The sequence below is a fragment of the Serinus canaria genome, chromosome 1 (genome assembly GCF_022539315.1).
Source record: "Serinus canaria isolate serCan28SL12 chromosome 1, serCan2020, whole genome shotgun sequence".
Lineage (NCBI taxonomy): Eukaryota > Metazoa > Chordata > Aves > Passeriformes > Fringillidae > Serinus > Serinus canaria.
Genome location: NC_066313.1, coordinates 111694876 through 111717232, shown reverse-complemented (window position 1 = coordinate 111717232; position 22357 = coordinate 111694876). Strand labels below are relative to the sequence as shown.

Sequence of the window (22357 nt, the reverse complement as noted above, 5' to 3'; positions counted from 1 at the left end):
CTGACCATTTCAGTGTCAGTGGGGTTGCAGAAATACTGAAGGACTTCACAAGTCCTCCAGCTCTTCTCCATGGGGTGAAGAAAAGTGGTTTTTGAAGCCCTGGCAGTCCTGTGCTCATGTGTCAGGTGGCCAAGTGATCTACAAGGCTGTTTTGTGACACAAACTGGGAATTTTACAAAAATATATGAATGAATTGAGTAAAAGGTGTGCCTAAAACTTAAAACTTGCCTTTCACATCCTCTTAGAACTGCTTGCAAGCCTAAAAGTATCATGGCAATCACTTAGTCCAAGTTCTTGTGTGTGTTTTAGAAGCCTGTCTTCAATTTGGTATCTGGATATGGAATTTTGGGACATGGTTTTGGAGCGGTGCTGGTGGTGCTGGGTGTCAGTGGGACTGGATGAGCTTGAAGGTTTCTTCCAGCCTTGATGATTCTGCAATCCTGTGGTTCTCTGTGAGCAGATTTTAAGTTTTCTGTGGAGAAAAATGACACCTTCAGCACGCAGAAAATTGGAAATGAAGAGGCACTTTTTTGGGACAGGATGAGCTGGTGGGACCAGTGCAGGAATTTCATTCCAAGAGTTTGGAAAAAGCTTCCCAGTGGTCTGCTGGTGGAGACACCTGAGAAAAAGAGGCTTTTCATCCCATGAGAAGGGAACTCCAAAGAAAGAACATGGAAATCCATCTTTCAGCTGCTCACTTTTCATCCAGGTGGGAACTAAAAGTGCATCAGCTGCTTGATGGGAAGAACAGACTCCAGTGGGATGGAGGTGCAGTCAAAAAACTCCTAGATGGGAATGGTTTAGACAGGAATGGTTTAGACAGGCCTGGCAATGTGCAGGGGGAGGTGGGGGGGGAAAGGGAAAAATATACAAAGGAAAAAGAAGAAGGGCACATTAACAATTGTCAGAGAAGAAGAGGGATAGGTTTGTGAAGTGGAATATGTCAAAGCTTGGCAAACGCCCAGTCAAAGGGAGCGTGATAACAAACCACAAATATTTGGGAAGCTGTAAACACTGAGGCAGGCAAAGAACTCTGGAGGGTGATGCATGGGGAGTGCAATCACAAGGAATTGCAAAATGCAGGAATGGCAGGAAAACAAAAAAACCCAACCACCCACCTCCTTTTGACAATGAGATGTGTTGGGCTCTGTGCAATGGGAATGGGTGGAATTTCCCTGGAATTGAGACCATTTCAAAGGAGAAGGTTAAGGAAACATCAGAAAATGTACAGTAGAAAATAGTTTTGTTATAATGAGTTTGTTATAAGAACATCATCATAATAATAGTTTTGTTGCAATGTTGTAATGGATGGATTTGGTTTCCCAAGCAGAATTCTTCACTGCTTCTAGGACTGGGCACAGAAAATTATTCTGCCCCTTAGGTTTTTACAAAATCTATATGGACCAATATTCTGGCACGCAACCCCAACATTTTCTGAGCCTGGTTTTGAGAAGTCCTCAATCCAGTGATTTAAAAGGGCATCTCATCAACTCCTGGCCCAAGAACCCTGGGTGTTTTGTTAGTTTTCTTGAAAGTATGTGCCCTTTAAAAAAAATGCTGGGGAGGGAGCTGACAAGAAAGATGGAGAGGGACTTTTTACAAGAGCATGGAGTGCCAGGACAAGAAGAATGGCTCCAAACTGACAGAAGGGAGGGTTAAACGGGATATTAGGAAGACATTTTTCCTTGTGGGGGTGGGGAGGCCCTGGCATAGGGTGCCCATGGATCTCTGAAGTGTCCAAGGCCAGGTTGGACCTGGGGCTTGGAGCAGCCTGGGATAGTTGAAGGTGTCCCTGCTGGAACCTTTATTTCCCTTCCAACCCAAACCACTCTGTGGTGCTATAAAATTAAATTTTGAAATAATTTTCCTCATTTCAGTTGGCTCAAATATCCTCATTAATCAGCCCAAAATATTCTCATTAACCTTTCTTCAAGCAGAGCTCATTCTGGGTCATGCTCTGATGTCCTTGCAGCTGCCAGTGCCTCCAAGGAGAGGTCACAGCACCCAGGGGACAGCAGCAGAGCCAGGACACTTTGGAGGATGCAGGCAGGACCTGCTGTGAAGAGATCCAAGTGCTCCCACCACTGCCCAGAGAGGGAATGAAGGATTTGACTGGCATCAGGAGGTAAAATTCAGGAATTAACCAATCCCTTTGGATGGATGAGGTGCCCTTCTGACTGACCAGCAATTTAAATCATCAGAGACTATTCTCCCAATGTGACCACAACTTGAGAAGATGGCACAGAAAAAGATAATGAGATGACTAATCATGTGACATAGGTAAAATGGTTTCTTCTACCTTTAATGCACATGTAACGAGAAATTTATTTTAAAATTATATTTTAGCTGGGACAAGAAATAGTCTGAAGTAGAAAAAATTGCAGAAGGAAAGTCTGAATCCCTGATGATTTGTGGGCAATTTAAAAGGCTTGTGGAATTCGGGGTACCAAGTGCAGACTCTTTGGAATCTGGGTAAGGTTTGCAGCTCGGCTGACAACTGGCTTTGAAAGAAAGTTAAATAAATTTAAAGAAATTTAAATAAAGGGCTAAAGTTATTAATATTACCAGTTTCTGCAAATGTGGGCACATCAGGGCCATGCTGTCCAGGTGCTAAATGGCAAAGAGAAGATCCAGCCAAGGTTTTGGGGTCTGTCTGAGCCTCACTGAACGTCTCCCATGGTGTGGACATGGAGCTCCTCAGCTCTGCCTGCACTGGGCTCATCCCTTGCCACGGCCACAGAGGGACCCTACAAATACCCTCAAGGCAGCAGTAGCAGGGTCTCTTCATCCTTCACTCCCCTCTTGCAAAATCTGTGTTTTCCAAGGCTCCTGGAAGGCAGGGAGCAGGTCCTGAAGGAAGGTGGTGCCCTGCAATGGGTGACCACTGAGCTTCCCATGGCCAGCTCGAGGATTTTGCTCTTCACACGAGGGGGCTCCATCTGCTCTGGCTCCATCCCTGTCCCAGGATCTGGATCCCCGTGCCAGGATGGTGCTCCCATTGCACAGGACAGCAGCCAGGCACCAGAGTCTGGAAATCCTGCAGGCAGCCCCGTGAGCACTGGGGATGGTTTGGAGGCCTCCAGGCATGTCCTTGACCATCTAAACAAAGACCTTCTTTAAATCTGGATTTTTAGTGTTTAATTAAAAGCTGGTTCAAGAACACACTTACCACTTTGGGCTGGAAGTACACACGAAGCAGATAGTGAGGATCTCTGGATTTATTTCCATTGAGAGGCAAATTATTCTCTTTATACTCACATGTAGGTGTGCCTGCCTTGACTCCATAACTTTCTAAAATAGTGACTGACCTTTTCCAATAGTTCATATTTTTCTTTTTTTTTAGAAATACAGCCTTACAGTGCTTATTTCCCTGCTCAGGTCTCACACATTGGTAACACAACCCTGTGCTTATAAACTGCCACCAAGACACTCCGAACACAAAGCCTGGTCAGTTGGCTCCCACTGCTCCCCAAAAAATGGATAAGCAGAACATCTATAAAACATGAAACCACACCCATTTTGTCTGGGAAAAAGGACACAAAAGAACAGCAAAAAGGAGGGATACAGAGGGCTGAGCTGTCTGGAATTCCTGCAGCAAATACTGTGGAAAGCCACTCATAAATGTCAGGGATGATTTTCCAGACCCGTTTTTCAGATGGTGTTGGGAAAGAGTGGATTTATGCCAGTAGGCACCAGATGCAGTTTTGGGGCCCAGGGTACAGAGTGGGAAGCCTCTAAAGCTAGAAGAGAAAAATAAAACTCCCTGCCCTTTGTGAACAAGGCTGCCACACACTCCATTCTAAAGTGGGGAATAATGGAAATTACTCATTATTCACTTTATTTACTAATAATGATACAGAATGTATTAAGGGCAAGGGGGCAAAGCAATTCAACACACGGTTCAGGAGGAAGATACATCTCAGGCTGTGATTTTGCAGCATAACTTCATGACAACAAAAGATCATTTCTGAGCATGAGTACTCTTCCTTAGAGGCCTCCCTTAGGCTTGATTTCCAGCCTTGGGCGTGGAGCTGTCAGTGAATTAATTGGGGATGGATGCAATCTCTGGGCCAGAGAAGCTCAGCACAGGGATGGCAAGGCACTGTTGAAGAAGGGCTGGAAGTCTTTCAGCAGAACTCTCTGGAAAAGAAGATACACAGCACCTGTGCCCTTTAAACTCAGGCTGTTTGCTCCCACATTTTCACAGCCCAAAAAGCCTGGCCTATTTTAACCTGGTGAGTAGCAGATCTGGCATGGGCATCACACACGAAAAATGCAAGCACAAATGCAAACCACAGTGTCAATCTGAAATTGCCATGCTAGGCCAAGCTTATTTTATTACATACATTCTGCAATCTAAGGACTAATATGTTCATAATGTAAACATTAAGCATACAGAGTTAAAATTCAAGGCCACAATAGTTTTTTTTGGATTGTCCCTTTTTTGTTTGTTTGTTTGTTTGTTTTGTGTGTGTGTGTGTGTGTGTCTTTGGTTGGCCGAGATCAACTCGTAGTGTATAAATGCATAAGTTATATAATAATTATATAAAAAGGAAAAAAAAATAACATTGAACTTGTATACTTCATTCTGACAAACGCACAGCGTTCGCGACTCGGTAAGAAAAACTGGCGCCTGCCTAACAAAAATACTCAGGTGATTTCTGATTCTGGCAGTCAGGGGTTGTCTCTTGCTCTAACCAATAGAAAACAAACTCCCTTAGTAATGATGAGGTTCCAACTGGTAATTTTTAAATATCAGACACAATTCCAGTTTTGCTTTTGTGTTTTTTTTCAAAAAAAAAAAAAAAAAAAAAAAAAAAAAAAAAAAAAAAAAAAGAGATGCATATTCTGATTTCTCACTCCTTCTGCCCTTTCCCTTTTCCCACTTTTTATTACTACTGAATCAAGTCTGTTCCTCCTGAAATACTGGGAATGGTATAATACTGAGCAATATGTTTCACAAGTCCAAACAAGTGTTTCTTCATAGTCCCAACACTACAAAGTTTTCAGTCTTTTCAGTCTCTACTGGTCAAGAAGTTTCTTTCCTCCCCTTCTCACCACCTTCTTCCTCTTCCTTCTCCTTCCTGCTTCCTCTGTCAGGTGCAGGCCTCTGATCTGCAACCATACACTTGCCCTCCAGCACATTCTCATTTCCCACGTTTGGCTCAGGGTTCCTGTAAAACTGTCAAGGAATCTGAAAGTTTGGGTTGTCTTCACAGTTTGAGTAGCTGATTCGCTCTGATGAATGGATCTCGTTTGACTTTAACCACAACACTGCTGTTCTATTCCAAATCAGCTTCCACACTAACCAGTCTCTTCTGCTGATATGTTTCTGTTTTTTAAATACAGATAGGCTTATTTTTTCTTTTTTTTTCCCTTTTCCCTCTCTTTTGTAACGATCCATATACTGTATGTTAGGTCACTATAGACTTATCCTTATATTGCTGTAGTATAGTCCCAGTTTTGCACTAGCATGATATCAAACTTTACACACAAGCTTATCAACGTTTTAAGACCACCAGCTTCCGTAGGTTTTCCTTATCATTTCATGCTTCTACCTACAAGTCTATTGTTGTTTGGTCCACAGAGTTGATGCCCATATACATTACATTTTAGTATCTTAATACTTCTTGGATATTTCCTTTAAATCCCTACTACAAAAAAGTCTTTTTGACATCTATTTTTAATGTGGTTTTGGGGTTGTTTTTTTTTTTTTTGCCCCCAGCCAAACCCTCACTTGTCTCTTTAGGCACTTTTAATTCGAGTACTCCAACAGAGTTCATTGCGACTCCTTGGGGACCCAACCCCAGTGAGAAGCTCCTTTGCTTTGCCTGGCATCTCCCCCACCCCACTTAGTAGTAGGTGCCAAGATGAGAAGGCATATGAGCAGCTGGCAGCCTGGTGTTGGGGTAGATCCCTCCAGTCGGCGAATTCCAGTACGGATTGGGGGCAGCAAAAAAGCTGGAGGACGTCACGGGCAAGGCAGGGGGGTGGGGAGCCACAAAGTTCATCTTCTGCGGGTGCGCGTGGTACGAGCTCATGTAGGGCAGCTCCGAGGGGTACTTGTACATGGACGACTCCGGGGGGTGAGGCTGCAGGGCCTGGGCGATGCCGTGGAAGTCGAATTTGTAGGCGTAGCGCTTGCCGTGCACCTTGGTCATGATGTTCTTGTCGTAGTAGTAGCGCAGGGCGCGGCTGAGCTTGTCGTAGTTCATGTTGGGCTTGCTCTTGCGCTCGCCCCAGCGCCGCGCCACCTCGTCGGGGTCCGTCATCTTGAACTCGCCGTTGGTGCCCTCCCAGGTGATGCAGTTGGAGTTGGAGCTGTCCGACAGCAGCTCCAGCAGGAACTGCCACAGCTGGATCTGCCCGCTGCCTGCGGGGAGGAACAGAGCGGGAATGTCAGGGCTGGAGTGAATTATGTCAGGGAATCGATTGGGCAGGCTCTCCCTGATTTGAGGGAACAAACCAAACTTTATGACTTTTGTGAAAGTTGTAAAGCTGGTATGTTTATTACAGAGCTGGACTCATGTGGGAATTGTTCTTCTAAAATGACATGTGTACCCCTGGGAACTCTAGATCTCTTTTTATCTTTTTCTTAAATATATATGCATGCAATTTCACAATAGATTCATACATTTTTATTCCACTGATTCCACGTGACACTTGCTACTAATTTTTTTTTATCAGAAAGAACTCTTGGGTCAGGTTTCTACTTTGCTTCATCCCCAAGGACCCCATTAGGAAATGTTGTGATGTTGGCTTCTAATTCTTTCTATTAGCCAGTCCCCTACAGGAATGAGACAAAACTACAGAGTGACAAAACTATCCTTTTTCCCCTCAAAAAGGAAAGAAGCCCAGAAGTTTCTCTCCTCGATTAGGTGAAAAAGGCACCTCACAGGACCTTGGGGACTTCACCTCAAATTTAGGATAGCCATTTGGACAGAAGCCAAAAAGTCCCATCTAGCCAATTTACTAGAGAAAGAAGAGAACAAAGAAACTAATGGCTTTTGTGGGGTGCTTTACCAGGAGCAAGAACCTCTTGCACCTGGCTCAGTTTTTCTCTGTTTGTTATTTTGCCTTTTATTAAACCTTTTTGTTTCCAACACTGCAACAGAAGCCATCCTGCTGATTTTATGCCTCCAAAGGTAGCTGAGCTATCTTGGGTCAGTAGCAGACCTCCAAGAGCTTATGAGACCTGGCTCGAGGAGGCAACTATTACTGTCCCCCTTCTCCCAGGACTGTCTCATGAAACCCTAAAGAGCAGGGATAATTGTAATGTGTCGTGTTTTCCCTCATGTGAGTGGCAGAACGCCATTCCATGGAGATTTAATTGTTACCTAATGTCATTCAGCGCAGACAATTGATGGGGAAATAATACAGTGCTCATTTAGGAAACTAATCTGCAAAGTTCAGCACAAACAGCTTTCACTTGCGTAACACTCGGCTTGTTCTCACAGCATTATGTTGCAACTAAATGTTCCCTGCTATGGAATGAGCCCACACAAAAAGGGAGAAGTTTAGAGCAAGCTGGGCCAGTGCCAAACCATATCATCCCTTTGCAGCATTTGGGGAAATGCACAACGGAAACTTATTAGCTTGCTGTTACACTGCATACAACCAGAGGGCAAAACAACTGCAGGAACAGTGAAAAGGTCCATAAAATACATCCTTGTCATCATTCTGCTTCAAATGAGTTAAAATGATTATTTTACGTTAAGGCATAAAATGTTGCTGTTGTATTTTTCTCACTCTCTGCCAATTCCACCGCAAAAAGAAAACGGTCTGCTGTGAACTTTGCAAAAGTGAGGTAGGGCAACAAAATTTGTGCATTTTAGACAAGTGAAAGCAGATTTCAAAGGGCCTTGCCACTGATAGTCATGTCAGAAGCTTAGCATTTCTTAACAAAGCAACACTGAAATGATGCAAAATGCAGCTGAAGCAGCTTGCGATGCAATCTGTTTCACAAGCACGGTGTCAGCAGAATTTGCCAACCAGCCTGGATGTGCTAACCCTGAACTATGTCTCTGACCAGGAATAGGTTGGGTTTCTTTCTTTTTTTCTTATCCAAACCAGCTATGTGGGTATAATAAACAAGCTTTTCTTTAGAAAGCTTATAGTAGCAATTACAATATCGAGCTAGAGCAGCATCTGAAACCCATTAGCAGTTTATACTTCAGTGCAACTGAAACCCATATTCATTTAAATTGTATTTATCCAAACTGGCCTTAATGAATTTCTTCTGTTCCATTAACATGCATTAAATAAACAAACAAACAAAAGAATCCGTGGTATGAGCAAGGCATGCAAGTTTTAATACACGAAACATAACAAGAGGATTAGGCTTTGAAAATCAATAAACAGTTCAGTGCTGGACAAAACACAAATTTTTGAATAAGCAATCCAACATATGTTCTAACATAAACACTTGCCTTCCAAATGTAATATATAGTCCTATGAAAATAAATGGTTGCTGTCAATTTCCTTTTAATGAGAGAGTAATTCCACCAATTTATAAACACACAAAACATGTTAAAGCAGAGGAATGATGGTGTGGAGGAATTCCATACCCAAATGTTAAAAAAGCATCCCAATCCAGATCGTGTTAATGTCATTCACAGTAATGAAATCAACCAAATGGACACTTGATAAAATTTGGCAAGCCATGATTTATGACCAAATTAAAGAGATGTAGGCCTCCCCTTCCAGTCAAGACCCGTGTTGCCTGGAAACCTCTACCACCTCAGGCCATTTGGAAAATCCTATTCTTAACACTTACTTAATTACTTTCCTCTGCCACACAAAACTGTTTAGAGAGTCAGCTAATCTAGAACTGTGCTCGATGTCACTCGGGAGAAAGTGAAAGGAAACTGATCAGCATTTTGGCAATTTCTGGCCTTGAAAAGGCGTAAGATTGTTGTAAAAAGAGCCATTGTCACTGGGGGCTGAGGAGATCTGTGTGGAATGAGGAATGTCCTGCCCTGGGACTGTCCAGGCAAGGGACACAAGTGGAACACACAGTGCCAGTCCATTGTGGGGGGCTGTGCTGTTGATCATGGTGCTGGACAGCCACAGCGTGTCCTGCAGACTTGGAGCACTGAAATCTGCACAATTCTCAAGCAGAGCTACTAAATCACCCAGAAGATCCCTTGTCTTTAGCAAAAACATGCTGGTCAAAGGTTGCACTCAATGATCCTTGAAGTGTTTTCCAACCTGAGCGATTCTGTGAGTCTGTGATTGTGTTCTAAGCTACACATCCCTATCCACAATGCATCCCACTGCCTTCTTGAGGTGGGAGAATGTTTTTGAAGTGTTTAACCCACTTATTATTTGCAAATAGATTCTACTTTTCTTTTTCCTATATATTTAATCCCAAAATTTTGTATTCATCAAGGCCAGTATGATACTGTGTTGTGGATTAACAGAATCTGGGACACACCTGATGAAGAGTGGTTAAGAGATTTGTACCTTTCTGGAGGGGTGACTGGAGACCAGATGGGGTCTCTTACAGCCCTTAACCAAATCCTGATGTTCAGGAAACTGAAGTGAACTCCAGCTTCAAAGGTTGGACTTTTTGGAGGTCCTTTCCAACCTTAATGATTTTAAATTCCTCAGTCCCACCCTTGTGTAATTGAGAAATTCTGCAACACACTGGGTATCAGCTCCCCCTCAGGAGTGGGAAAATCAGGGACATCCCCTTCCAGGTCTGGTCTTACAGGTGAAGGGGGGACACTCAGCAGTGAAAGAAAAAAAGCCTCCTAAATCAGCAAAATCCCTTCTCACCTGGATTTGCAAGTCGGCTGCTGGTCGGTCCCAGAATCTGATATGGATCTACAAAATTGTGAAAGAAAGATTTAAAATAATGCAACAGCATTGACAAATATTTTAGGTATCATTTCTGAACCTTGTAAGGGGCAATGTGCACTGCCTGATGAGACAGCAGGTCCAACACCTGAGCAATTCTCCCTCTGCATGGCAACACTTGCATGTTTTCCTTTCAAACTCGGTGTGCAAGGACATACATTTGCTTTTTGCACTGTAATAACATGCAGATGCATATATTCAGAATGTAAACTTTGTTATGAAGCATTCTGGTGGTGGAATCCCCATCCCTGGAAGTGTCCCAGGAAGGCCTGGAGGTGGCACTCAGAGCTCTGGGCTGGGTGACAAGGTGGGGATGGGTCACAGGTTGGACTCAATGACCTTGGAGGTCTTTTCCAACCTCAGTGATTCTGTGATTCTCTTTTGCCACTGGACTCCAGTGAGGGACCCCATGGATTAATCAAGTGACTGGTGGTTTCAGAAGAGCCTCTGTCAGCCTTACCATGCCTGTAACATCTCAATATTTCTCTCTGGAAATGAAAACTTAGTTTGGCCTGAAGTCCAACAGGGAGAAAGGGAGAGCTGTGACAGCAGGACCAAAGCCAAAGTGAGGGGCTGCAAGCACTGAGTGACTGTGGCTTTTACAGCCAAAAAGACAATCAGGTTACATTCCTTACACATTTAAATAATTTTTGCAGCTCACACACAGCCATTAAAAGGTCCTCAGGACTTACATAAATCATTGGTATATTTCTAGGAAGATTCTTGTGGTTGGAAGGCCAGATTAGATAAAACACTGTTTGGGCAAAATTCAGTGTAATACTTCCCAGGCAGTCTGTGCATGAGTTAATGAGACCTAGTCATGCACAGTCTTGTTTAGCTCTAACAAAAACCAGAATAATGATCTAAAATCCATGTGATAAAAACTGGCTCAGAGTCTTCTGAGCTAAGAATATCCTCTAAATCTCTTGTATTTCCTCCTTCTAACCTTTTGCTGTTAACAAAAGCCATGACTGACTCAGGACCTTTGGAGTGCTCTCCAGCTACCTGTCCAAAATACAGCTGAATTTGCAATAAGGGATTAGGCCCCACCCCATGGATTTGCTGCTCTAAAACCACAAAAGGCACCCATTTTGCTAAACCACTACTCTACAAACCCATAAACTTCTGCTTTCTCCTCAGTTTTCCAACAGACTGAGAATCCCTCTAATATTCCTGCTGTGTTTCAGGAGCCAAATTCAGATGGGTTTCTGTAGGCTGTAATCCATTCCCTTTTTTTTTTTGGCTCTTGCACATTTCCCAGCTGCTGGCATCTCAACCACTGGGGTCTTTTGACATGTCCACCTTCCACCTTGGTACCCAAATTGTAGATGGATTGTTTTAAGAGCATTTTTATTCTGGAAGGTTGTCACTGCCTTTAAACATTACACTCAACCCAAATCCAGCTGCAGAGCAAACCCCATTCACATCTGGGGTTTTGGTGGTCTTCAGCTGGAGTGGTCTGAACCAGATTGTGCAGTTTGGGTGCCCTTCTCATCACACTCAACAAACCCAGGCAGAATTCAAAGCAAGTGACACCCACCTAACTGAGGACGCTGGTCTTCTGTTTTGGGAACTGTTGAGGATGATGGCTGAGTAGCTGAAAATGGAAAAAACAAAACCCCATGTAGTTATTTTTCCAGTTAGGAAGTTGCTCACCAAACCTATGAGAGGTCCCCAGGCCTGGAGCTCCTGCTGCCCTCTGCTCCAGGATGGACACAACAGGATTGAAAGCTCATAAAAAAGCTTTTTAAGGTTCTGTGGTGATGGATTGGATGAAGTTTGAGTTTAAGGAAGGATGTGGCTGCCCAGTGACACCTCCCAGCATTGCCCATACAACTGGCTTTCCAAAAAAGCACAGATAAAACCCCTCCAGAGCTCCTGTAATTCCCTTTGGAGTTTATCCATGTTTCCCCAGCTGTGTAGATGCTTTTACCTTTTGACTGAGGGCTGGGGTGGCTGTGACTCGTCCATGCTGATCTCCTGGCTTGCTCATAAGGCAAATCTGTGAAAGAAAAAGACATTTATTCATGCAGATATGGCTAAAGTGGTTATGTCCAAAAAGGGCACCTTTTGGGAGGAGTCAGGATTTGGAAAATTACTGAAACAGGCAGGGAATTCTTTGTTAAAACCTTTATCATCTTTATTGCCTTGTGCACTGCAGAGGTTTCTGTTGTTGTCAGAAGTCTGAGCTGCACTGAAATAGGTGGTACAAAGAATCTTTAGAGACAATACAGAGTTGATCACTTCCAAAGGTTCAGGGTACTCCCTTTAGTCCCATTCCTCAGCCCAGCACACCAAGGAATGGCACACACTGGCATCATTGATAACCTGGGCTAGAATCTTGCAGGAAAAGTCCCCCAAGAGCTCATTTTATGCATAAACCCTCCCAAATTCAGCATCTAACAGTGTTTCCTTTTAAAAAGACAGGCTTTAGTTGATTTATTCCTTTCTGCTTCTTGGGACAAGCTCCTTAAATTTACACATCTAAATTTTCATTTCCCTGTCTTTCACTTACTCGTTACTTCTATTTTATTTCAGTGATTTAGCATATTAAAAAAAGTGAAAAACGGAACCATAAAAGCTTTCTTCATAAAGCAAATGTAGTAAATTTAAATGTTTGGTTTACCCTTAGAAATCTTTGGCAGTTTCCTGTGCTTTTCCACGGCTGACTTTAACACATTAGCTAAAATTACTGCCAAAATCAGAGACTTCTGTAACTTTCAGGGCCTCAGGAAGGCAGCAGTGCCCACCTGGTGGAACTAAGTTGGTGCAGATGTCTTGACTCTCAACACTACTTGTGCTTTATTTCAGAATTCATGTTTGGAAATGAAACCAGAAAGCAAAGAAACAGCCCCAGCCTGGCTCTGTGCAAGGCAGATTTATCTGCCCGCTTCCAAGCACTGCATGGAAATAAAGTGTAATGTAAAATGCACAACCAAATTGCCTTTAGTTTATTTAGTCTGTTAGCTCTGCCACCTCCCAGAATCCTACACTTCAAAACCTTTGGTTTGCTGAGATTTTCAACTGATTTTTGTACTGCATTTTCATCACGAATAACCCTATATCCCTGATTTCTTGAGGACTATTCCACAGCTTCAGAGAAAATAATGTGAATTTTACAGGTGCTCATCTCTGAGCAGAAGATGAATCAGAGTGACCTGCAGATGTCCTGCCTAGGCTGAGACAAACACTGCTGTTTATTAGAGACTTTACCACCTGGCAAAAAGAAATCCAGAATTACTCTGGTTGCAACTGCAGTGGGTTCTGAGTCTGTCTGTACAGAGGGGGCTCAGCTCTGGGGGGCTTGCAGGTATCTTGTGCCTTGCCTGGCCAGTTCCCTGCTCCATGGCAGCTTCCCTACCTCCTCTCCAGATTCCCCTGCCAGATTATGGGGGGGTGGAAATGGTGACACAAGGCCACCGATTGGTTGACTAAAGCACGGGGGGAAATGGGACGAGGCACGAAAGAGGGAGAGCAAAAGGCTGGGGTTGCTGTCGGCTGTGGGCGGGCTGTGCGGGCGTGTGGGCGGGCGGGAGGCGGGGGGAGTCTTGTCGTGAGGGAGGGAGGAGGGAGCGGGAGGGAGGAGGGAGGGGAGGGCGGGGGGAGGAGAGGGAGGGCGGGAGGGAGGGAGGAGGGAGGGAGGGAGGGAGGAGGAGAGAGAGAGAGGGAAGGGAGCTGGCAATGGGAGGAAGGGAGGGAGGCGAACAGGGGGGAGATGGGAGGAAGGAGAAGAGAAGAGAAGAGAAGAAAGAGAAGAGAAGAAGAAGAGAAGAGGAAGAGCAAGAGAAGGAACGGAGACAGGAGGAAGGAAGAGAAGAGAAGGAGAATCAGATAAGAGAGAGAAGATAAAGAGCATAGAAGAGCAGAGAACGGAAGGAGGAAGAATCGAAGTTCGAAGGAGAGAAGCATCAGAGAAAGAGAAGGAAGCATAAGAGACGAGAAGGAGAAGAAGAAAGAAAGACGAGAAGAGAGAACGAGAAGATGAACGAGCAAGAGCAGAGCAAGAGAAGATAACGAGTACCGAAAGGTGAGAAAGGCGGAAGAAAAAGCTAATAGGAGCAAATAATCCCTGAGAATATCAATACGACCGATCCATTCGAACTCTCCCTCTCACTCGACCTCGCCCTCTCCCTCTCCCTCTCTCTCACCTCTCCTCTACTCTCCTCCTCCTCTCTCCTATTTTTGGATCTCCAAGCCATCAGACCCCTGTTGCCCTGAGAGCACTGCAGATGCTGTGTGTGCTTGTCCTTGGTGGCACTTGAACCACACTTGGTACAAATTCAGCACTGTGAGAAAGCTGTCTCGCCTTTTAACTCCTCACATCACAAGATGATCTTTTGACTACACCCTCTCCATGAAAAGAAAAATCACATTATCAGCTTTTCTTGAAATAGAGCAAAGCTCCAGCTTCATGCTTGGTTCAGCCTTGATAAACACTGTTGTTATTGCAGATAAGCAGATCTGTTCTTGTCCATCAGACATCAGCACAACGTGTCCTTTCTGGGACAGCTCCCTGATGGGAATGCTCCTGTTTGGTGGGACAAATCCCAGCCAGGTGTCCCAGAGCTCTTGAGAGCCTCATTGTCACTGAAACCTCATGTTCTGTTGTAAAGGTGACTGCAGAAATCCTCCCTTGCACTGAAGCCCTGCTCATTTCCCATCTTCTATTGTAGTGCCTTAACAATGGCAGTGCTTAATTACTCTCTCCAGAACTGCACCCCAGGATTTGGCTGATTCCCACTGAACGTTATTTATTCCCCCTGCTCCTCATTTTTGACCTTTTTCATGTCAGCAAGTGGCTGTCCCCAGGGTCTGCTTTTGCTCTCACATGAACAGTGCTTTGTTATGGGAAAGCTTCTTTGCAGCCTGGTTGAAATGTGACATTTAAGTCAAAGGAAAACCACAGAATAAGCCAACAAAACAGTTTCCTGAAAGAAAACTGAATTTCTGCAAAAACCCCTTTTTCTCTGAATAAAAATTCTGACTTTGAAGATGTCCATCAACTTTCAATTGTTAAAAAAATAAATTAAAACAATACTTCCAAAATCACTACAGTTCTTTGTAGAAAATGTTTAGTTCTGCACAGAAGAACCCTAAAACTAAACTGCAATTCCACAAGTAATTGTGTCAATGCAGAAAGAGGCTGACACAAAGCATTTTTTAAAGTGTCATTTTAAATGTGAGTCAGATTAAAATGATGAAATGAAGGGGCTCGCCATGTCTGATAGGTGGTTTAGAACCTTTTCCTCTAGAGAAAATTAACTTTTTTTTTTCCCATCACACATAGAAAAATATGGAAATCATAGACCTTGTCAGGAAACAAAAAAAATCCCAATTTTTATTCAAGTCCAGTGGAAAACAGACTCATTCCAGCATTTGCCTGAAATCCTCTCCATTGGAACAGCTTTTCCTGCAGGACACCAGGTCCCTCTGGTCTTATGTTACATGTTCATTTCTGCTGGGAATTACTGAGAGTTTGGGACCTCTGGATTTGTGTTTGGTGATTGTTTCCATAGTTCTGCTTTGTTTTCTCATCCCTGTTTGTGCTGACATTCCCCAGTGTCCCTGAGAGCTCCTGGGTACTCCAGTCTGCTTTAATGCTCCATGAAAATGTTTAATTTATTTGGAATATCACTTCTTCTTATACTGACACTAAGCAGGTGCTCTGTCACTCTCTGTATTTTGATAATTATATCAAGTTTCCTCAACCCCAGACTGTGATTTGAACAATTTCAAACCTCTGTATCTCTCAACATGCTCCAAAGATTTTTTTTTCCATACTCCCATGGCTTTCCCAGGCGTTTCTAAGCACCTCCAAACTCTGCAAAAAGCCTTTTTGATAAGGGATGATTGACACAGCTTTCCATGCAAGGCCACTCTGCTGGGCTGTTCAGTGGCACAGCCACATTTCCCATGGGATTCTCCACCATGGTTCTTCATTTTTCACATCTCTCACTTTGGCTGCCACTGTGCCATAAATAAAGATGACTCTGTTAAGTTGTTCCTTCATGAGTGAAGGGGGCTAATTTGGAATCAGTAAGATATGCAAATAACTTCTGCCTTGGGCTGCATTTATCAACTTGTGTTTTCAGTTGTTAATTGATTGCCAAGTTGTTTCTCCCTAATGAACTTCCTGGGTGCCTGGACAGGAATCCTGTGTAGGAATCTCTGGGTTAAAGTAACAACAAAATCATAAAATCATGGAATGTTTGGGTTGGAAGGGACATCAAAGATCATCTTGTTCCACCCCCTGCCATGGCAGGGACACCTCCCACTGTCCCAGGCTGCTCCAGCCCCAGTGTCCAACCTGGCCTTGGGCACTGCCAGGGATCCAGGGGCAGCCCCAGCTGCTCTGGGAATTCCATCCAGCCAGGGAACAATTCCTAATTCCCATTATGCCATCTAATCCTACTTTCTGTCAGTTTGAAGTCATTCCCTGTGTCCTGTCCCTCCAGCCCTTGGAAATTGTCCCTCTCCAGGTTTCCTGGGGCTCCTTCAGGCCACAATTCCATCACCCCAAAGCTTCTCTTCCCCAGGCTGAACAATCCCAACTTAACTTAAGATGTCCATTAGTGATGACAGAATAATTAGCCAGTTCTTAATTTGTTTCTTATGATACACTGATTTAATTTCTATTGTAAATAGTTGTAGGGTGCTTTGGTGAATGCTTTATGAAAGCCAAATGTATGCACTGGATTAACAGTTCCCTTTCTAGCCATTAATATAAACAAACCTAGCAGAGTTTGATTTCCAAGGATCCAAACAAGTTGAATTTGTTGATGTAATGGCCTGGAAGTTGTTTCCTTTTTTCTTTTCTAATTATCAATTACCAAATCTACAGACATGCATATATACATGTATACAAGGCTATATAAAATAATATCTGTATGAACCCTCCTGCACCCTCCCCTAGAGCACAAATAAAATAATTCCTGTTCAAACTCCCTTTTATTAATGTGCCAATATCTCTTTTCACCAGAGCTCAGCCAATTCCAGTCCCTTCTGAGCACTTGGATTTTTGCCTCTGGCTCAGTAATGGATTTCCTTTAAATTCAGTATTTGCTGCAACTCTTCTTCATGTCCCTCAGTACTCTGCACTCCTTATTGGAAAAGCAAATGTCCAGATTAGGCATTTTTCCAGCATTTTTTGTGGTGAAGGGTGATAAAAAGAAAATCTTTGGCTTCATAGCCATGTCCTCACCTTCTTTAATTATTCCCATCAGCCTTTCACAAATCAGCACATCCACAAAACTTTCACAGGTTTCAAATTGTTGAGCATTAAGAACTTCCTTATGTTTTGATTTTACTTAAGACTCTTAAACTCATAATCAGATTTTTGTTGGTTCTGCTTGCCTCAAACATAAATAGCCAGCAGGAGAAGCATATATCCTGCATTTTTAGAGTGTTTTTCCACAATATACTTCAAATAAAATGAAATTTTAGCCTCATTTTACAAACAGAGAGCTGAAGGGCATTGACAAGTGACAGTGCTGGGACAGTGCAACAGAACCAGAGAACACAGCTCAGGTCTCTGATTCCCTGGTGCTTTATGAAGTTGATACAATTGCTCTAAAGACAGAGATTTGTGGAAGAAATGGACTTATTAAACTCTACTTAATTATTTCACTCTACACAATTATATAGACACATATATGTGTGGTATAAGCACATAATATGTGTGTTCAAAATAGAGCCTCATATTTATGAAAAGGGAAAAAGAATGAGATATTTCAGGAGATGAAATGAGTAAGAGCACAACACTCAAAAAGTGGTCATTGTTCATACCTGGCCTGGTTGCAATTCTTTGTGTTGCTTCTGGATAAACTGATGTGTTTGGGAAAATAAAAGTGGCACCTCCTGAAGAGAAAGAAGAGGACATAACACCTAAAGATTCATTTCCACAGTCCCTAAATACACCAATATTTTCCCCTCCTGTAGAGTGAGTGAGGAACCTGAAACTAATTTCTGCCTTTGGACTGTTAGATATAAAAGTTCATTCCAATAATCTATGTAAATCCATTGAAATTATGGGATAAAAGTCTGTGCAAAATCTGTTATAAGAAGGAGACAGTCAAGCTCAGGAAATTCCTTCTACCACAACCACCTCCACCTGGGAAGGTGGCTTTGTATCCCCTGAAATAAAACCTCTTTACCTTCAATACTGCATTCCCAGAAAAGTCCATATTTTCAACAGAGACTTTTGACTCAGACCCTCAGATATCTCATTCATCTTCCCCAGAGTGAAAAAATGAGTAATATTGAGCTTGATGTTGGAAATGGAATCTCCCTTGTCTCAGGCATTGAAATTGCTCTGACTACACCAATGGACTTCTCATAACCCTCCCCAGGAACATCAAAAAAGTCAATTCCTGCTGATTCCAAGAACTTTTTTTCCAACTCTGTTGTGGCCCACTGAAAATTGAACAACTGATTTCCCATATGCTGATGATCAGCACAACATTGTTCACACTCCCCAATGACAGCTAATCTCATTTTGGTGAAATGGATTTCAGAGTATCACTGTCAGTGCACACAGAGAGAAAAAGATAACACACAGAATTGCTGAACAACACTTGGATATCCACAAGTGGAAGATGCTTGGCAAATGAGAATCTCTAAAGCCAGAGATGGAAAAGACCATCAAGTCCATCTATTTTTAAAAAGGACTTAAATTTTATCCAAACCACATCAAAGTAAATGGAAAAATTTTTTTGTTGCCTTTGGTGGGGTTTGCAGCCCAGAGCCCACAGCAGGACTTTGTTTGCCACTATGACCAGTGGCAAACCTCTAAAGTCAGGCAGAGAACTTCTAATCCAGTAAATTTTGCTATGAAACTCACTCAGAGTGAAAAATGAAATAAAATATGAAAGAAACATTGCTATCCAAGTTTTGTTTTCTTTTTCTTCTGCATTATCCTTTGTATTATCTTTTTCCTTTCTCATAGAGAATTGTTATTTCTGGTCACTGTAGGTAACTAACACCCTCAGGCATGATGATGCAATATTCCAAACATCTTTTGCAGGGATATAAACCACATTATTATTTGTACAATTCCATGCCAGCCTCTGCTGCACAAATGTTACAGCAAATTAAAATTGATTCTGAATTATTTTCATAAATACTTTAAGTTGCATCCTGAAAGACAGATGAGGCATGTGTCATTATCCTGCCTACACTCAATACTTTTTCTGGGCCAAATTAACAGAAGGGTGAATATCAACAAAAATAATTTTAAATTCAAATCAGCCTTAGTGGAATTCCCAGCTCAAGTCCCACAGCAGCTAGAAAATGAGATGAGCTAGCTGCCTAAAGAGCAATTTTATTGATTCCCACAACATCTAGCTCATGGGAGGGGAGACATCCCCACTCCCCAGAGCCCAAAGCACTTCTGAGCTCCAAGAAGCTTCTAGGGATCCATGGAGTAGATTTGACAGTAGAATGGACAGAAGGACCATAAAAATCCTCAGATAAAAGGCCCCAAACCTGCAGTTTTATGCTGTGTCAGGGACCCCATCCTCTTGCAGGACACCAGAAATTTTTGCACCATTTTTGCACCACCTGGCCCTGCGTGATCTCACCTTTTCTCTGTGTGTCTGTGCAGAAAACACACAGACAGCAGGGAGGGGATTCTCTTGCCTCCCTCCTGATTTACCACTTCCATTTTTTTAGCAAGCAGCCCATGGAAAGGAATCCTGTGCTTTTAGAAGATGACCTACAGCAGTGGGAGCAGTGCCAGCATTACCTGTGTTTCTAGCATGCATTAACCGTGGAGAGTTTTGTAAGGCCTTATCAACATCATCTGAAGTCAAATGTGGAAGAGGAGCTACAAAACAAAACAAAAAGCAACACCAAAATGTAAAAAAAATCGTGAATTATCTTTTTAAACCATATTTTCCCCTGACAGGATTGCCTGAATGTGAATCTATCAACAGCCTGCAGTTTGGACAGAGGTGTGTGGGCTACAGGGTAAATAAGGGCATTCATTTATCCAAGATCATAATTTATTGTTATGAATGCACAAAATTTCTGGCTGGTTATTGACAGTGTGCGTGTGGAGGAGACTGCACCGCACTGGTGTTGCAATGCTTGGTGGTTTTTTTCTCTAAAAACCATGTTCATTTTAACTTCTTTAAACTGAGGCAAATTTTCCTCAAGCTTAGGTGAAAGCCCTCAATCTAGGTAATCCCTAGTCCCCTTTTTCCCACTGAAATTCTAGCCATGCACTACAGTTAATTTGCATTTGGACTTCAGGGACTGTTCCTTTTTTGCCATGAATTTACAGAATTTTTTTTATTCAATTCAGTTGAATCTGCCCAATCCTACCCAGAGTACAGCAAACTCCTGCCATTCCTTAGAATCATGCCTGGAATTCACTTTATGAATCAATGTTTGCACTCTTGTTTAGTTAAAATGGAAAGAAATGAGTATGTGACCAGAAAAAACATCAGCACTGAACCCCATGTGATTTTTTTCTTCCTGCTCAACATGCTTCAACTCAATTTTTCTCTGAGATGGATACCTAGAAAAAGTCCCTAATTCTTCTCTATGATAAACATGAGTGAAATTAATGGGAATCTTTCCATCAAAGTCGACAGGACTTGGGCTGGCTTCCCTGTTATGCTCTTAGGAAGAGCAACATTTGCAACAGACATTTGGAAAACCCAATTATTCACAGCGGTAAATCTGGGACTGACTGCAGGCACGACGCAGGGCTGGCTTACTCTCTCTGAGGTAGTGTAGGTGTGACAGGAGGATGTCTGCATTGTAGCTGGGGGTGAGCCTCTGGAAGTCATCCTTGGTCATTTTGCAGAGCTCCTTGCCATCGATGTTCTGGAAGAGCAGGATGTCCACGTCGGGCAGCCCGTACTCCTTCACCGCCCACTCCAGCCACTGGCGCACGTGGTCAGTGCTCCACAGCGTGGGGTCTGCAGGGCCACACAGCAAAAAGTCAGGCAGGGAAGGGCAATTCTGAGGCACTGGACATGTACAAAATAATCCCCTCTTTACTGACTGCTGGAGGAGTTAATTTGGTGTGCTGAGTGCAAGGGAGAACGACTGTGGAGGGCTGAGAGCTCCGAGTGCTAACAAAGCCTGGGCTGTGTCAAGGGAAATAGAGGTTGGATATCAGGAAAAGGTTTTTTCCAGAAAGGTGATAAAGTTCTGGCACGGCTGCCCAGGGAGGTGGTGGAGTGCCCATCCCTGGGGGTGTTTAACAAAGCCTGGATGTGGCACTGGGTGCCAGGGCTCAGTTGGGCTGCTGGGGCTGGGCTGGACTCCATGGGCTTGGAGGTCTCTTCCAACCCAGGGATTCTGGGAATTCTGTGAGTTGCTTTGCACAATTCCCTGACAGGAGAAGCACTGAGGGGAGGTTGGGTCCTACTGCCATGTCCCAAGAGAAAGGAGGAGAGGAAATGGCCTCAGATTTAGGAAGGACCTTGGGACACTGAGCCCATCCAGAGGGGCCAGCGAGGCTGGAGAGGGGCTGGGAACACAAACCCTGAGAGGGAGCCCTGGGGGAGCTGGGGGTGCTCAGCCTGGAGAAAAGGAGACTCAGGGGTGCCCCCATCCCTCTGCCAGCTCCTGAAAGGTGCCTGTGCTCAGCTGGGGCTGGGCTCTGTCTGCAGCAGCACTGACACAGCCAGAGCTCACAGCCTGGAGCTGCACCCAGGGAAATCCAGGCTGGAGAGCAGGGAAAAGGTTTTTCCAGCAAGGGGGAGAAAGTTCTGGCCTGGCTGCCCTGGAGGTGGTGGAGTGCCCATCCCTGGGGGTGTTTAACAAAGCCTGGAGGTGGCACTGGGTGCCAGGGCTCAGTTGGGCTCTTGGGGCAGGGCTGGACTCAATGGTCTGAAGGTCTCTTCCAACCCAGGGATTCTGGGAATTCTGTGAGTGAGCTCCTTCTCTCACTCAGCTCTTCTGCCTCATTGTTTTAGGCCTTTTTAGCCATTGTTTTTAGCTCTTTTTAACAGAGCTTCTCGGCCACTAACAGCACTGCAAGCTGGAGCAGAACAAGTTTCAAAACTCTCTGTTCAAACCTTATCTTTATTCAAGTGAAATTTCCATTCATGTCTAGAAGAATCTTTCCTGGGTACAGGCTAAATAAGCACTCACAGATTTGGGCACTTATTTCACAAACTAGAGTGGGTCTCTAGTTAATAATATTAGAATATTAAAATATTCTGCATTTTTTTCCCAGACTGCTGTGTTGTACATAGCTACACCTGCATGGGTTTGTACTCAATACCTGAAATATGGGCAAAACCATGTGGGAAAAAAGAGCCCCAAACAGTTGAGATTTCTAGCAAAATGTTTTTTAATGCATCCTTAATTTTAACTTAGGCTTTTTAAAATTTTCCCTCTAAACTCCTCATTTTCTATTTCCCTGTTATTCTATTTTTCCTTGTTCTTGAGTAAAGAGCCAACATAAAGGTCTCTCAGCTCATACCACAAAGAATTTGTACTTTTTGCTGAGAAAATATTAAAGCCAAGGGAAGAAAAT

General features: G+C 43.5%; 1 protein-coding gene across 3 annotated transcripts in view; it reads right to left on the bottom strand.

The window, feature by feature from the left end:
* Nucleotides 1–4300: 4300 nt before the first annotated feature.
* Nucleotides 4301–22357, bottom strand: part of ERG (ETS transcription factor ERG) — a 144858-nt gene continuing 126801 nt past the window's right edge. For 2 of the 3 annotated variants that reach the window (XM_018913382.3, XM_009089550.4), the window contains 7 exons: nucleotides 20583–20786; nucleotides 19604–19684; nucleotides 17647–17718; nucleotides 11795–11863; nucleotides 11402–11458; nucleotides 9781–9828; nucleotides 4301–6373 (listed from right to left, as the gene is read on the bottom strand). In XM_018913382.3, the coding sequence (XP_018768927.1) occupies nucleotides 5853–6373; nucleotides 9781–9828; nucleotides 11402–11458; nucleotides 11795–11863; nucleotides 17647–17718; nucleotides 19604–19684; nucleotides 20583–20786 (1052 nt within the window). In that variant the 3' untranslated portion in view covers nucleotides 4301–5852. The remainder of the gene's footprint in view (nucleotides 6374–9780; nucleotides 9829–11401; nucleotides 11459–11794; nucleotides 11864–17646; nucleotides 17719–19603; nucleotides 19685–20582; nucleotides 20787–22357) is intronic. The other variant, XM_018913384.3, reaches the window with a different exon arrangement.